General features: G+C 37.8%; 1 protein-coding gene across 2 annotated transcripts in view; it reads right to left on the bottom strand.

The window, feature by feature from the left end:
* Positions 1 to 16,245, bottom strand: part of PHTF2 (putative homeodomain transcription factor 2) — a 61,539-nt gene that overhangs the window by 35,033 nt on the left and 10,261 nt on the right. For both annotated transcript variants that reach the window (XM_066182815.1, XM_066182814.1), the window contains exons 2-3: positions 12,084 to 12,160; positions 357 to 413 (exon numbers count right to left, since the gene is read on the bottom strand). In XM_066182815.1, coding sequence (XP_066038912.1) covers positions 357 to 413; positions 12,084 to 12,128 — 102 coding nt within the window. In that variant the 5' untranslated portion in view covers positions 12,129 to 12,160. The remainder of the gene's footprint in view (positions 1 to 356; positions 414 to 12,083; positions 12,161 to 16,245) is intronic.

Here is a 16,245-nt window from a genome sequence, read left to right on the forward strand (position 1 = left end):
AAGTAAACTGCAGGTATAAGGTAACTAACTGAAAGCAAAGAGAGCTCAGATAACTGACATTAGAATTCATCACAAAGAAAAGTCAAAGACAGAGGTATCAACACAACTAAGCCCTGTCTTAAGATAAATGAAAAGAAAAAAAAGTACTGAGACACAGAAAGATGCATCACACTAAATGCTGCAGAGTTATTAATTATGTAAAATAAATATGGCATAGTATGCTGGTTACATTTGGTTACACTCCAGAAGTCTAGTTTTACTTTACCAGTATTAAATACCACCACTTACAACGTAGATTACTTAACCACAACCACACCAAAAAAAAAAAAAAAAAGAAAGAAAAGCTGTATTATTACCTTTATTTCTCTTTGTTCTACTGATTTTTCCCATATTTGTTGATCATATGCCCCAATCTAAAAAGAAAAAATCTACATTAGGATTTAGAAGACACTGATCAAACAAAATCAAATCAACCTTCAACAAGAGAAGCATGAAGCCAGAAAGTTATTTCCTTGGCGAGTTTACAAAGAAATCTTTTATTTTGGCTGGACAAGATCAAGCTAATCCGTAATTGAACTGTGACAGAGGGGAGAGCTGAGCCTCACACAGCCCCAGCCTCATCCCAGGACTTGTGCAAGCCCGAGCACTGGGAAGACCAGGCTCCCTCCCACCCCAGGTCAGGATTCCAGCCTCCATATGACAGAGAGCAGAACTACAGTAGCTACACTGACGTGGTCTTTCAGATAACTTCAAAAGAAATATGCACATCTAGTTGAACCCATACCCTCACCTAATTTACTGTTTTTTAAACCATCTATAATTCCCGTTCCATTCCACAAACTTCTAAAGCCAAATGGTCCTTAGCTTTATCTCTTAACAGTGCACAGCAACTGGATATATGGTCAGGCTGGCAATCAACCAGCTTATAGCCCAGGAGGAGCCCAAAGAATATCAAGAAATTGCACTTTTCCTCATTGTCTGTCAGATATTTATAGGAAGGGCAACCTTAAACTTCAGGATTTAAGAATGTGACAAGAACACGTCAATAAATGAGACAACATATCCAAGTCTTGTAAGAAGTTATCAAAGATCACCAGATTGCTTTGAACTCTACACAAACAGTATTTCTACGTAATATCCTGTAATAATAATCTCTTTTACTATAGCAATTTTAAAGCCTTGCCATCCCAGCTGTTCTACCTAGACACATAAATCATGTGTATCTGGGGATCAATTCAGATCACAAACTCTGAGCAGTTTTGTGTAAGATCACTTTTAGGTCACAAGAGAGAGACAGACGCAGTTCCTGAGATTCAAAGATCCTTTTCCAGCCTGCAGAGGTGACAAGCAGCTCAGTCAGACACCTGACAGAGAGGAGAGAGAAACAACTCCCATCATCAGAGCAAAACTGCACCAATTCAATCTCACTGCAAGAGTGTGACTCCTCCTTCCAGCTCACAATTGCAGCAGACATAAGAGACCCAGGCACAAGTGCACACATCTTGTACCAGAAAACATTGTTCTCATTTCTCCTTTAGTATTTCAGCCTTCAGCATTAATATAGATGGAAAAGGAAAAGGAAAAGGAAAAGGAAAAGGAAAAGGAAAAGGAAAAGGAAAAGGAAAAGGAAAAGGAAAAGGAAAAGGAAAAGGAAAAGGAAAAGGAAAAGGAAAAGGAAAAGGAAAAGGAAAAGGAAAAGGAAAAGGAAAAGGAAAAGGAAAAGGAAAGAAAGAAAAAGACATTCATAGTTAAAAAGTATCTTTTAACTAAGGATCCAACATAAATGCAAAAAATACTCAGGGAAACCAACTCACAAACACATAAAGAAATCTAAAGGCATCTTCTGTGCCTCTAAATCTGATCAATAAGTGGAAAAATTTAAAATTAAAAAAATTTAATTTATTAGAGTAGTAAACTCCAAAGCATATCTAAGATTGAAAGTGAGAACAGCAAACTGAATTACTCTTTCCCATTTAAGTAATATTTCCCATTCATAAGAGCTAAACAATTTGTACAGTTTGCTACTTAAGAACTTTGCAAAAGAAACAATCTACTGGCTTTTTGATAATAAATACTTTACATCTCGCATTTGGAAAAAAAATAAGAAACTGTGGAAATTAACTAGGGAGTCAAGCACAGTAGTGGGCAGAATCAAGGACGAACTACAATTAAAGTAATTAAACCAAAGGAAGTTTAACAGCTAACTCCACCTGGATAACATCCAGCAATTAAAAAGTCAATATACTGAATAACCACTCCACCCAGGCATTTATAGCTAATTGTTCTGGTTTTTCCTCTAAATACATTTCAAATGAAATTGCAGGCCTTTCTGGTCTTCATTAAATTTGCTAAGCCCCAAGTGAAATTTTTGTGCTGTGTAACATTGTGTCCTCCCCTCCCCACTGCCAAAAAATTTCTTTCTACAGTGGCAGAAAAGGGGAGGCAAGTCTGTGTCCCTCTGTTGTGCAAGAAGAAAACGCAGAAGGAAGCCTTTGTGCCAATAAAGTTGCAAAGCAAACTCCATTTGTAATTCCATTCATAGCTGAAACTGGTATGGAGTTGAAAGTCTTGAAGACAAATAACAGACCATTTGTTAAAGGAACTCTGGGAAACAGATCCCAGAAGACATCTGACACAAGGAAGTCAACTGATTTAAAACCTTAAACCTTTTAAACCCTTCCTACAAATATTTTTTCCCTCTTTAGGCAGCAGCTTCCATCTCCACGAAAAGACAAGAAGCAGGGATTTTGCCATTCACATTTCCCTTTTAACAGTGCCCCATAAAGCAATTCTTCCATCAGGAGGTAAAATAAGAGAGCCAGAACTACTTTAAAGGACAGAGTCCTTTACAACCGTTTTACTGGAGAAGTGGATCTGTCCCACCACCTCTGATCGACCTTAGTTATCGACATCTGAGCACAGGACTATTCAGTAAGGCATGCTGGTGTGAACTGAAAGGAGGGGAAGAGAGAATTACAGACAGTGAATACTATTACAATCTCTCACATGGTTTTTGTTGTTGTTTGGGGTTTCTACTTTAATCTAGGTTGTATCACCTCTTTGTGTTTTAACACAGTTTAAGGAGCACTTGAGGAAGTAGGTATGTGTGCCACTCAGCACATCAACTTCCAACCTGATACTCAACTTCCCTTCTCGACATCTGCATAAGCATCCCTCTACATTTCTCTTCAAATGTATCAGAAGAAAATACATGAAAACAAAGGCATCACCATGAAGTAGCATACTAGATACTGGCACACTTCATTTCCCACATTAAACAAAAACAGGAAGAACTAGTGTTACTTAAGGCAAGTAAAAACCACAGGCATTAGGTTTTTTTCTCTCCTTTATGCCAGGAAAGCAGATTTAGAGCTTGTGAAATGTGTCTTGCAGAATACACTGAAAGGTACATTTTCATTCACAACAAACTAAATTATAACATATAATGTTTACCAGAGATGCTAGAAACATACATGAATTAAAATCAAGAACATAATTAGTGAATGAATTGAAGAATGTAAGTTAATACTAGCAAACCTTCCTAGTTTTAAATTATTGAGTGCACCAGCCAATTCCAGCTTCAAAGAGTTTGGATTTACAAGTATTTGCATTTGAATTCTGTTTTATGTTAAATCTAATGTAAATCTAAAACAAATATAGGCTCTTGGCTATTCATGTATTTCCTTAAAACTGTACATACCTGCAGGACACGGAAAAGAAGCCTAGCATCTAGTCTAGCACCAAAGAAATTAAGCTCTAAAGGCAAGTAAAAGGAAGGAATAACCGTCCAGAGATAAGATCAGGTTGGAACCTGAATAATTTAAATATACACAAAACTTGATCAAAACAAGGTCTCCCTCAATATGTAGCAGTCCCAGGGCTCCTCTGCAGGCTAGGCATTCAGGCTCCCTTGGCTGGAGCGATCCTGCCAACAGGAATGCCCCGACCAGCTCCAGTACCCATTCACTGCCCACCCACTGTGCCTCCAGTCTCGTCCCTCACAGCTGCAACTCCTGCACCGCCCTTCAGAGAAAATTTAAAGTACAAAACACATGAGTCAAAAAAATGGTCCCATTTTTAAATACACAACTGTAAGAAATGTCTCTAAAATCTCTTCCAGAATTAGCGCAAGACTCTCGGTGCAACTGCTCATCACTGATACTTTCAATCCACCAGTCTAGCCTACAACTGGCAATAAACTTTTCTTAAAGCAAACTATAAAACACGATATCCCAATTTTAAATTGATTTCACACAAATTTATTCTAATTTAATTTATAAAATATCTAATCCAAAGTTGTATTCTACAGCATTTTTTTATTTGTTATGACTCGGTAGAAAATAAACAAAAAGTTAGATGACAAGCCTATTGTCTCATTTTGAAACGTAACTTTTATCACCAAGCATCAACACAACCCTGCTGTAGGAAACCTGACAGTAAGAAGCTACATATATTAAAAATTGTGGTATAACCTACCTGTAGCTGAATTAGATAAAGTAGTAAATGTTATTTCATACACAGTTTAAATCATGCATCCCAGGTCTCCCCAAGGCCAAGATTTTATCCAGTCTATCCAACTCCGTTACCTCTAAAACACTCAGTTCTGAAGAGCCCACACCCCAATAAATACCAAGTAAAGAAGATAAAAGGGATTCTGTTCCTTTATGCATTTGCAGAATTAGCAACCATTCTTCAAGCAACTATAAAAATTTTCAGTATATAAGGGATTAAATGCAAATGAAAACTGCAGCCACTCCTTCACAACAGAGAAACAGGTGTTTCATATCCTAAATTAACAAAGCATAAATAAACTTTCAAATAGGTTTTCTTGGGAAAGAAATTTTCTCACAAGCAATCATTTAAAAAAAAAGTCTAACTTGTATGTGACTTGGTGTGGGAAATTACAATTACACCTCTGGTAGACTCCATAAAGCTAGCTCTTTACTGAAAGATTAAATAATTTTGAGATCCTTTTTAAGTGCAGACTCCTTATAAGATTTTCTGGGTTTAAGAGATATGTGCAACTCCTGCAATTACCTAAAATAGCTGCACTTACTCTTTCCCAATCAAATACGTCAGGCAGCATTTGATCAAATTTCTTCATACATCTGAAATTTGGCAGCTCTGCAGTTTGGTTGTATAACGGCAATGGCAATTAGCTTAAGTAAATAGCTAAGCTATTGAAAACACAGCAAAATTTAGTTCAAAGCACAGGGGAAAGGGCTTTAGCACTGCACAGTGCTTCTCCCCAGTGCCTTTCTCTAACAAGCCACGTGTGCATCAAGATTAAACTTGAGCTTTGTGAATGACACTGATATTCACTTTAAGCTAATGTAGTGATGGTATCAACCTGTAGCCCAATACTTGCAAGGCCCTTCTGATTCTAATGGAATTGATCAATATTTCAAGAGGCATTTATAATTTATGACCATGCAGACTAGCAAAGATTCTAATCCTAAGAATACACAGTTTTTTCTCTTGGATCTTGAAATTTTAATGTTTATCAATAGTGAAACTTGTGCGCTAAACTTTGCTCTTTAAAACCTCTAAACACTTTTACAAGGCCCATCACAATAGTATTACAAAACCGAAATACGTAAGATCTAGAGTTTGGTAAATAAATAACAAAGTTGCTTCCTTGGACTGTCTGACACCTTATTAAAATATTTAGTGCTAAAATATTAGCTAATACGCTTTATAAACTTCTAGGGTCCAACATAATTAAAATAACTGTATGATTTTCTGTATCAATTTTAGTATTAAGATGTCCATATATAAATAATTTCTATATGGGAAATATTAATTTTTACAATATGTCTCATTTTCTCAAAACTTAGAACAGGATTATTAAAAGTTATTTTAAAGTCCAGTTTATTTCTTACACGAACTGATCCCCATTGCAGTAAAGGCAACACTCTAGTAGCTCAGCAGCATAATTATCTCTGCTGAGTAAATTTCTAGGCTTACGATGGGTTTTTTCTGGGATATTTTTAATTTTCAAGGGTGGAAGGTTTTTTTCAGTTTTGTTTATGGTGGATATGTGGACTGGACAAGCTAAACTAAGACAATCTTAGCCAATAAACCACAGACAGAAATAACTATATGATAGTTGTATGCCATCTGTTAACAGCAAAGAGTTTAGTAAGTTTTAGTCAAAAGGAGAAGGACATTGAAGGGATTAAGGTTCTATATCCTAAGGTACAGAGCTTTGAATTTGTAACTGCTGAATTTTATTTCTGATTTTAAAATATCCCAATACCCCTCCCTTCTCCCTGTTTGGTGCCAGACAGAGAAATGAAAGCAGCTGTTTAGAATAAAATTAAGCAAGCGATTCAAGACTTTAATAAGAGTTATTTATTATTAACCATTTGAACTGCCAACTAATGGCCCACTAAAATTCTGCCAATAACTGCAACAGCACTGTATTTACAGCCATTTCACTGAACAATAATTTTACTAAAGCTTACTTTAGAGATATCATCCCTTTCAGAGTCCAATAATAGCTAATTAAACATTTATCAACTACATACTAATGGTTTTTCTGAATTTTTCTTTACAGATTAATTCTTCTTAAGATCTGTCAGCCATACTTATTTATTGCCCTGAGTAATGGTTTACAAATTTTAGCATATCTATGAAAACCACAAAACATCTCTTTTCATCACACAATTAAACTACATACAAAAGAACAGTTAGAAACAGTTTGCAGGTTAAACTAAATGAGAGTACAGGAATAACCAAAGCTACACACAGCACCCTAGTGCTGTCTGAGCTGGTCAAGAGCAATCCCTTCCCTATGTCCATGGCTACCCTTCTGCTTACAACATCCAGCAACTCTCCAAGCCTTAAGGATTTAACACCTCTGAAACATTTTATATTTTTTTAATGACAATGTACTTGCACAAAACAAAACAGCCTCAAGATGTTACTGGGAAAAGAAAACCACTCTGACAGGCTCATTATTCAGTATAATTCCCTAAAGACCTCTGATATTCCAGCAACTTTACTTGTGTTGCAACTAGGATTTTAGAATAGCATTGCCCTTACATCCCTGATCATTTCCACTTCCCTCATGCTTTCCTTGTTGCCCCAGCATTTGTATGGGTGGCTAAAATATCAACCAGATCACGCAGGAAGAGAAAAGAAAATGTTAGGCTGGAATTTCACAAGGCCTAATTAAACAATTTAAGAATCAGAGAACCCTTCTCAAGACAGAGGGATTTCATCTCATCACTGCCCTGCCATTAGATAGGTTCATCTCCTTGTAGACTCCCAGTCTTAGTTTTAGCTGCATGAGTTTCCTGACGAAATTCACTAAAGAGATGTATCAAAGTTTGTGGAAAGGCAAAGCAGGCATGGGAGCCTACAGGCAGGCAAAATGCAAGCCTGCTTCGTTCAGCCAAAGCCCCTGCTGGAGTCATCTTTTGCACCAGATTCAGAAACCAGAGTTTTGCCTCAGCAAACAAGGCGCTGAAGGTAAATCCTCACTAGGTCAGGCGACTACTTGAGTACCAAATGTGGAAGGAAACTCTACCTGAACATACATTTTCTTCCTCAGTGCTCGGACAAATGCCAGCTCCAACACTTGTCAAGTTTCAGCATTTGAAGTCAGATGCTTTCAAATCAATGCAGTTTCAGCATCCAAAGTTTTAGGTAAAATAGCCATACAGCCTGTCCGTTTGGCAAAACCTGCCTTTGGTGCCCAGGTGAATAATGCATCATGTGAATTCAGTGCCAAAAAGGAACTCTTTGGTACTTTCAAGGTAGGATATAATTTTTGTTTAATCCCTCCTTTATTAATTTAATGCAGGGACCAGGTTAGGAAAGTTAAAGCGCTGCTGGAGTTAAACGTGGGCAGGGACCTCAAGGGCAACACAAACAAGTTTCTACAGGTTTGTTGATGACAGAAAGAACGCTAGGAAAAATGTGGGCCCTCTGTGGAAAGAAACAGGAGAGCTGGTTGCCAGGGACATGGAGAAGTACTGAGGTACTCAGATATTTTTATCTGGGCCTTCACTAGCAAGTGCTCCAAGTTGCTCCAACCTGCTCTAGCGGAAGATGTCTCTGCCTAGAGTGGTGGGCTTGGAACGTGATCAATTTTCAGGTCCCTTTCAGCCCAGGACATTTTATGAATCTAAATAGGCAAGCATAATCTTGGACTGATAAGCTGTAAAACACTGAATATTAAGATCTTAAAGCAATGCCATTAGAACTCCAATTTTGCCCTTTAAAGCCATGAGAGAGAAAACAGCTCATTTGTTTTATTATGCCCTTTAACAGCTGTACCCAAGGGACACCCAAAGCAGCAGAAAGCTGTGTTGGCAAAGTTAAATGATATGCAATCAGGTGCAGGATTCAGCCTCAATTCATTAAGTTTCATTCTGCCTTCCCCTACAACCATCCCCAAGAGAAGGAACAACATAATTGTACAAATTTGTTGGTAATATTGCAGGAGAAAATGTTTCCCATTTTAGCAGCAAGACTTCTGAAAGGACTGAAAATCAGAAAGTCATTAAGGTAAATTTACATGTCTTCTCCAAACTGGAAACCAGACCAAAAATTCCACCTACTATTATCTGTAAAACTTGAGAATATTATAAGAAATTAATGCAAAAAGTTACAAGCAACAGAAGCAGTATTTTAAATTATTCATAACTATTATTTTTAACATCAGTTACTGTTACTCAGGCAATACTTCGAGTACATACATAGTATCAGTATCATGCAAAAGTTATGCCACGAGACACTGAAATTGTTTTCAATAAATGTGGGGTGTCAGATTTTTTTCACAGGAAACACCATGATGGTTTTCCCTATAAAATTAATCCACTGCCAAGCTGAAGCAATTTCAGTATTGTGGTATATACACATAATCCCAAGGATATTAACCAAGTGGTACACCTATGTGAGTAGCAGCTCGGTAGCTGTCTGGAACCCTTGCAGAGAGCAATGCAGACACTCCTGCCACTCCCTTTTACTGCAAGCAGCAGGGCAGCTCCAAGCGCTGAAAACAAGCCACACATCAGCATCCCACCACTGTACTCCCTAGTGCGTCCAGAAACACAGCAGAGGTTTCATTTATTTTAATTTCTACAGAGACAACCTATATCTAGCAGATTTCGTGCCTTGAAAAGGTACTTGTACCGGCTGGGAAATGTAAGCAATCACTGGAAGCATTAAAACTCTGTCCATGCAATCTTGTATCTCAAATAACAAGCTGCTGTTATATCACTCTGAAATCTTACAACCCAACTTAAAACAATTCAGAATTGATTACTGTATTTCTACAAGACAGTAATCAGGAGCTCCGGCACACTAAAAGCAGAGTAAATCTATTGTCAAAATAGAAAAACATGTTTACATAATAAAAGGTCTGACCTTTTAAACAATTAAGGGTATTACAAAATCATTCTGGTGTAAGGAGCTCAATTTCAGACAATAGTATGAGTCATGAGTAAACTTGCTGTTTGCAAAACTTGCCTAAAGTAGGGTTGGAAGAGCTCAATTGCGTAACTCTTTCCATTGAAGAGAGATAAAACTCTTCCACTGAAGAGAGAGAAACCAACAGACCTTTGAAACTCAGAGACACATGTAATAAATACATTAAAAAATACATTGAAATTGGAAACTAAGAAAAACAAGGAGCAAGTTATCTGCTCAGTATTTCTTACAGAGCCCCAACCTACTCAAATGCTTCTTAGTCATGTATAACTAGAAATACCAGAAGTTAACGTTCTTTTTCAAGGTATACATACACCAACTTACTAATCTGAAAACACCACCCCAAAACAACAGCTTATTTTTCTCATTTCATCATAGAGGCAAGTAATATCAATTTGATCAAGACTGACTGCATCCCTGGTTCTCTCTTGCCCCAGAAACAAACTCCCACTACCAGAATGCACTACGTTTTGATCCCTCCCCACTTTCAATTCCAGTTACAGCTGTGATGAGTCAGTAGATCTAATCAGTGGGACAACTCTGTCAACGACAATAAAAACTAAAATTAAAATTTAAAACGAAAGCAAACAAGTCATACAGTTCAGTTTCTTGACATCATAAGCAAGGACAAAAAAAAAAAATCTTGTATCAGCTAAATAGCACAACTCTTTCTGTTCCCCAAATTGAAATCTTGGTTTAAACAAAAAATCCATGGGTAAAAAATACTGTGCCATGTTAGAGATTATACAAATAAATAAACAAAATCAAGGGCATAGGTGAAAGAGTCTAAATACTCCCAGGAACAGATCACACACTACAGAGTTTGAAAACTCTTTGGGGTTACTAGCCAGATCCAAGAGAACCCTCAATATATGGTACCTAAGAAATTACAGTCTAATTCACATGAACATCTGCAACTTTTCTGCAACACAGCCATTTGTCTCAAAACATTACACCCTCCTCACACTAAAGCAACATAACTTGCTCATTTGGCAGATCCCAGTCCACATGTGTATTGCAACTAAATTTTGTTCACACCAGGGAGAAGACCAACATCTGGTTTATACATGATCTTATCCCTCCTGAAGACAGCTCAGTCCTTCCAGAAGTAACAGAAGTCACCTCACCACAAAGGCACTGTGCAATTCCTGGCTGGGCAGACCTCTGTAAAAGCCTACAGGGATTCACCACAGAAACACTGGTTTTACTATGAACGAAAAAAATGGAAACATATGTGAAATCATGGGAAAAGATGACAGAAAAAGGGTTAAAAGAATGACCTGTAGTGATAACAAGTAATCCTGTTAGGAGCAATGTCCTGGGAAAAGTAAAATTGAGGAATGGGTTGTTTATAAAGACCAGAAGGCCTGCCCTCTGTAAAACCACACCACAGTGACTCATCCTGCCTTCCTAACATCAGGAGCATGGAAAGTTGGAGCATATCAAATGTGCCATTCCTTTTACTGTCTGTTTCCAACAGGAAAACAGACAAGTATTTGAAAAAAAACCAAAACCAAAACCAACCAAACAACAAACATGAATTTCACTTCAGATTTACAGAGACTGCAGGCTCACTCTTGCATCAAAGGACCATCTATATGCAAAGCTGAGTATCATGAAAGATCTGTCCACAGGATAGTGCATCATCACCAACAAAAACAACCTCAGAGACATGAGGAGGATCTGACACCCAGCATCTCTTGCACTGCACAAAGAGATCCTGCCCAGACCAAACACAAACACAGCTTGGTGTCTGGATATCAGTACTCTGATATCACTACATAGTGAGTGAATTAAATGTATGAAAGAATGAGTGGAAGCAGGTAAAATCAGCATCACTTTCCCCTTCCATGAGATCCTGCAATGAATTTCATTATGTTAGATCTTTTACAAGTCATCTTCCAAATCAGAGTACATGGTAAAAAAGCCAAACAAAATATTCATCATTAAACTGTGAATTATTTTCAAGTTTTTTACTACATAACTGAATGATCAGTATAAATTAAGTCAGCAAAATTAATTATTCTGCTCTTTCAACTGTACACTTAATTCACTGCTGTAAAGCCCTCAGCAAAGCAGACCAGTATTATCTTATGTCTAAAAAGTAACTGTTGCTTTTCTAAAAGCTAACCAGAATTCCTGTTTTGAAGACCATTGCCATTATTTGCTTAAGGACAAGATGTACCCTCTCCAAAAGACAGCTATAGAGCCAAGGAAAACACTAACTCACAAAAAACTCATTCAACCATGGAGAACCAAGACTGTCTCTTTTGGGTAGGTACTATACAGGTTTTTTGTTACTGACAGAAAATTTGTTTCAATTCCTACTTTCTACTTAAATGCCAGGACTCTTTTCTGTGCTACAGAAATAATGTTCTCCTGTACACATTAACACTCTACCAAGAATGCAAAATTTCTTTTTTTGCAGAGCACAGGTAACCAAGGGAGTAAGGAGTTTTCAGCATAGACCAAAAGCTATTTTATTTCACTAAATACAGTCACTAAATAGTTATTTACCTATGGAAAAAGTTTCAAGGTACTCACTCTCATACAATGCTAACAAGTAATGTGCAAGTATTTTATATTTGTTATATTAACACATAAAAACAATAAGCCACCATAAAAACAAATAGAAATCTTACCTTTTTCTGGTACCAAACTATAGCATCAGTTACTTTGGACGCCATTTATTCCACTGAATTCACAGAGTCATTTTAGGCTGTTAACAGAAAGAGACAGAACTTTACTTCCACTCACTCCCGTTACCTGCAAATAACTGAACAGCTGTATTTACTTTACACATTGCCTCATTTCTATTTTAGTAAGAGTTTGGGCTTTCTCCTCTAGGCAAACAAAAAAAATCCAAATCTGCTGCTACAGGACAACAAAAGACCCAGTTCTGTCCTTCCTTCCCAGTAAAACACACAGGCTGCACAGAGATGATCTGTCATTGTCTCACAGGAACCTCACAAGTATTATATTACATGCAGCTTTTCGGGTTTTTTCTGATAAATCAAGCAACCTACAGTTATTAGCTCAACACAGTATTCTGAAGTCCACAATAATTATAAAATACAAGAAAAATTTATACAGACTATTAGATATACTTGGAGAAGAAAACAATACCAGTGCTAGAACTTCACTAACCATAAAATGAATACCCTCATGAAAACAGTAGACCAAAACTAAGTCAAAAAGATAAAACTAAGGAAAAATTCTATGGTTGTTTTCATGGTAACAATTAGCAATCCCATTAGTTAATCTTTGATGCCACTGTAATAATTAGTTTCCAGTATGAAAAAAAACCCCCACAACCCAAACTTTCAGCCTATGTAAAATATTTGTATCATGAAACTAATTTTTAGTCTTCTTTTGTGTAATCAGTCAGCCAGAGCGCATTCAAAAAAAAAAAAAAAAAAAAAAAGGGAAAAAAATCCAAACATAAAAAGCCTTCAGGCACATCTGTGTCTCTCTTGTACTGGGAAGCCCAGAACTGGACTCAGCACCCCAGGTGTGGCCTCACTGATGGCAAGGACGTGTTAAGGATGTCATAAGGATGGCACTGGCTTAGTCCCCAAACACCAAACTATACATCAAGCGTTTTCCAAGATCCATCTTGTGCAAAAATATTACACTTACTATAAGATTTTCAGTATCAACAATAATATTACACCTTCATTAAGAGGAAGCAAGAATTAGTAACCTGTAGGCAGTTCTTATAGGAAAAGATTATTTGGGATCTACTTCCTGATTTAAAGACATTTGTTTAAAGCTTTTACACAGATAAGAAAGGCAAAGAAAAAAGCAACATTCAACAAATGGGATGGAAACCAAAACTGTACAGGAGATTAAAATGAGTGTCTTATGAAAAACCTAAGCATTAGAGTAACTCATGACACTTTACTGTACATTATTCATCACCAAAAATGTCAGTGCTTGGGGGTTTTTTTAAAAGCAGGTATTAACCGTATGAAGTTCAACAAGGGAAAGTGCCACATTCTGCACCTGAGACAATCCTGGTTGTGTATAAAGACTGGGGAACAAGGGGCTGGAGGGAAGCTGCAGAAATGGACCTGGGAGCCCTGGTCTGTGGAGAGTTGGACATGAGCCAGCAGTGTCCTGGCAGCCAGGGGGGCCAGCCCTGTCCTGGCGACATCAGGCACAGCATCAGCAGCCAGGCAAGGCAGGGGATTGTCCCACTCTGCTCTGAGCTGGGGTGGCCTCACCTTGAGTGCTGGGGACAATTTTGGGCACCACAACACAAAAGGCATTAAGTATGAGACAGCATCCAACAGAGGGCCCCATCCATGGGATTGTCCCGTGCAAGGCCAGGGAGATGGACTTGATGATCCTTATGGCTCCCTTCCAACTCAGTATGATTCTGTTTATTTAAAAAATGACCCTCCAAAAGACTCAGTTCTGCACGGACATTTGTTTGTTCATTCTTCTCCGACTTGTGCATGGACATACGCCTATTTCATACAGTGCATTACTTAAAAGATATAAATGATACTGCCTTTAGTTTGGACATGCAGCATATACACTATAGTACAAACCCTCAACAAATAGATTGATATTATATCGATGCCTGAGGATTTCTAAGAAACATAATGCCATGCATGTTCATGTTTCCCAAACAAACCTATGTTTAAGATTTCTAACTGTGCAACTCCAATATCTTTTATACAACTTCAGATAAAACTACAACTCAAGAGGAAGAAATGTCTCAGAGAGCTTTTGAAATTTCCAATTTTGAAATTTCCATTGAAAATTCCAGAAATATCAGAACATTGACAACTGGTGCAACCGAACAAGCAAACACCTCCATTTTTCCACTGAAAATATCATGTAAGTCACATCAAGTCAGTTAAAGCTGGCAGCCATGACTCTGTCAACATCTGTAATTGTTTCTGATCTATTTGCTTCTGATAACAGTCTGTTTTTCTAAGAGCAACTATCAATTATTAAGAATTAATTGGCACAATAAATATAAAAATACTATCACATAAAAGGAAGGAGTCCGAGAGAGACTCTGACATAACCTGGCGTATCACATAGATTGGTCACCTTTCTTTATCACCCATACAAAGCTTACAATAGGACTTGCTTTCTTATTGGAAAACCTCCTCAATTAAGCTTGACTTTAAAAATCCTTTGCTACATTGGACTCAAAAGTGACATTAAACCCTTCCCCCCACACATGTGGCCTCCACTCACACCACCTACATCACACAGTCACAGTGACAGCAGTTCACTGCTACAGGAAGGGGCCACACAGATACTGATCACATTCGCACCCTCGCCTTCCCTGCCTTCATGACCTCATCTTGGAGAACCTTTAACTCCTTCTCATTTCTCTTCAATAACACCCCTCTCAAATACAATACACCCTACTTCCTACCAGCCTAACCACAGGATGAGAAAAAGGTTGGAACAACTCATTATCAGCAGTAAAGAACTGCTGAACCTGGACAGAAACCTTTCCCTCAACAGCAACATTAACTTGATGTCTTTCTCCAAGGTCAATGATTTTTCAGGAAACCAAACATTAACTCATGAATCCAAGACTTCGAACTGTGTCAAATACGGCTAAAAATGGATCAGCCACTTTAAAGGCAGTAACCTCTGTTAGCAGTAGCTTTTCAATTCACTCAGAAATCCATTGCCTCAAGAAAGAGCTACCTCACAAAACTATAAAGCAAATACAAAGAAGCAGCTTTATTTGATTTCCATCAACAAACCTGTTATTTAGATTATCCACGGTTTTCATGTTTTTAAGAAACTCTCTGCATTAAATCCTCCATAGAATCTATTCTGGTGGCATTTAAAGCTATTTGCATACACATTTGCATAAACAAATGCAAAGATGATGCTTACAAAAGTAAATATGACAAAATCATGGGATGGATGCCTCAGAACAGTTTGGTGTGCTAAGTAAAAATATCTCTACTAGGAAATATCACATGCTTTCTTCAAGAGCCACACAACCATTTCTGAGAGAGCCCAGTAATGAAAGGTGAAAAGGTTTATTTAATTATTTCTGTACAGTGCTTCTGCTTGCAGGAGCTGGGATTGGTCTGTGGTTTGGTTTTTAGTTTGTCTTTAGGTTTTGGGGGGTTTAATGAGGTGAGATGAAACATTATGAGTTTAATAGACTCAGCCTGAAGATAGCTTATCTGGGTGAGGGATGGATGGAAACAATTCAAGGCACTTCAGCTGCAGCCCTGGCTCTGACTATGTGCCCACAGCTCACTGAACACCTTAGACTGGAGACTAAGTATTTTACAATTTCAGAACTCTGCATATCCATTACAAGTTGCTCTGTCATTCATGTTTCCAGCTGACATTGATCCTGAGGTCAGCCTGTAAAAGCCCAGCTCTAAAGCTCATCAGTATCAACTGGGTAAAAGTGAAGTGAAAACAGCCGATAGACAAACACAAGCAGGACAGAGCAGTGCCTTCTGCCTGGCTCTCCCCTCATCCTCTCTGGGCCCAGACTTCTGTTCCACGTTCTGTGTCAAATACCTGCATCTAGGACAGGGACCAGCTTAAGCACTCAGTTGTACAACGTCCTGTGCAGAGTAACTACAGCAAGATTAAGTTAATCTTTACTAGCTGAAGACTAAGAGCAACACAAACAATACTCCTGACTTCAGCAATTAGACAGAGCATCCAAATATAAAAGCAAGATCACATCTCTGGAACATTCAACAGAGCTTTTATTACATTTCCATCAAAATCACAGTTAATGCTATGAACAACTAGCAATATTTTTTAATCAAAACCTCATTACTTTCTTAAGGC

The sequence above is a fragment of the Chamaea fasciata genome, unplaced genomic scaffold, assembly GCF_029207755.1.
Source record: "Chamaea fasciata isolate MVZ Bird 193981 ecotype frontalis unplaced genomic scaffold, bChaFas1.0.hap1 SCAF_5, whole genome shotgun sequence".
In the NCBI taxonomy this organism is placed as follows: Eukaryota; Metazoa; Chordata; class Aves; order Passeriformes; family Sylviidae; genus Chamaea; species Chamaea fasciata.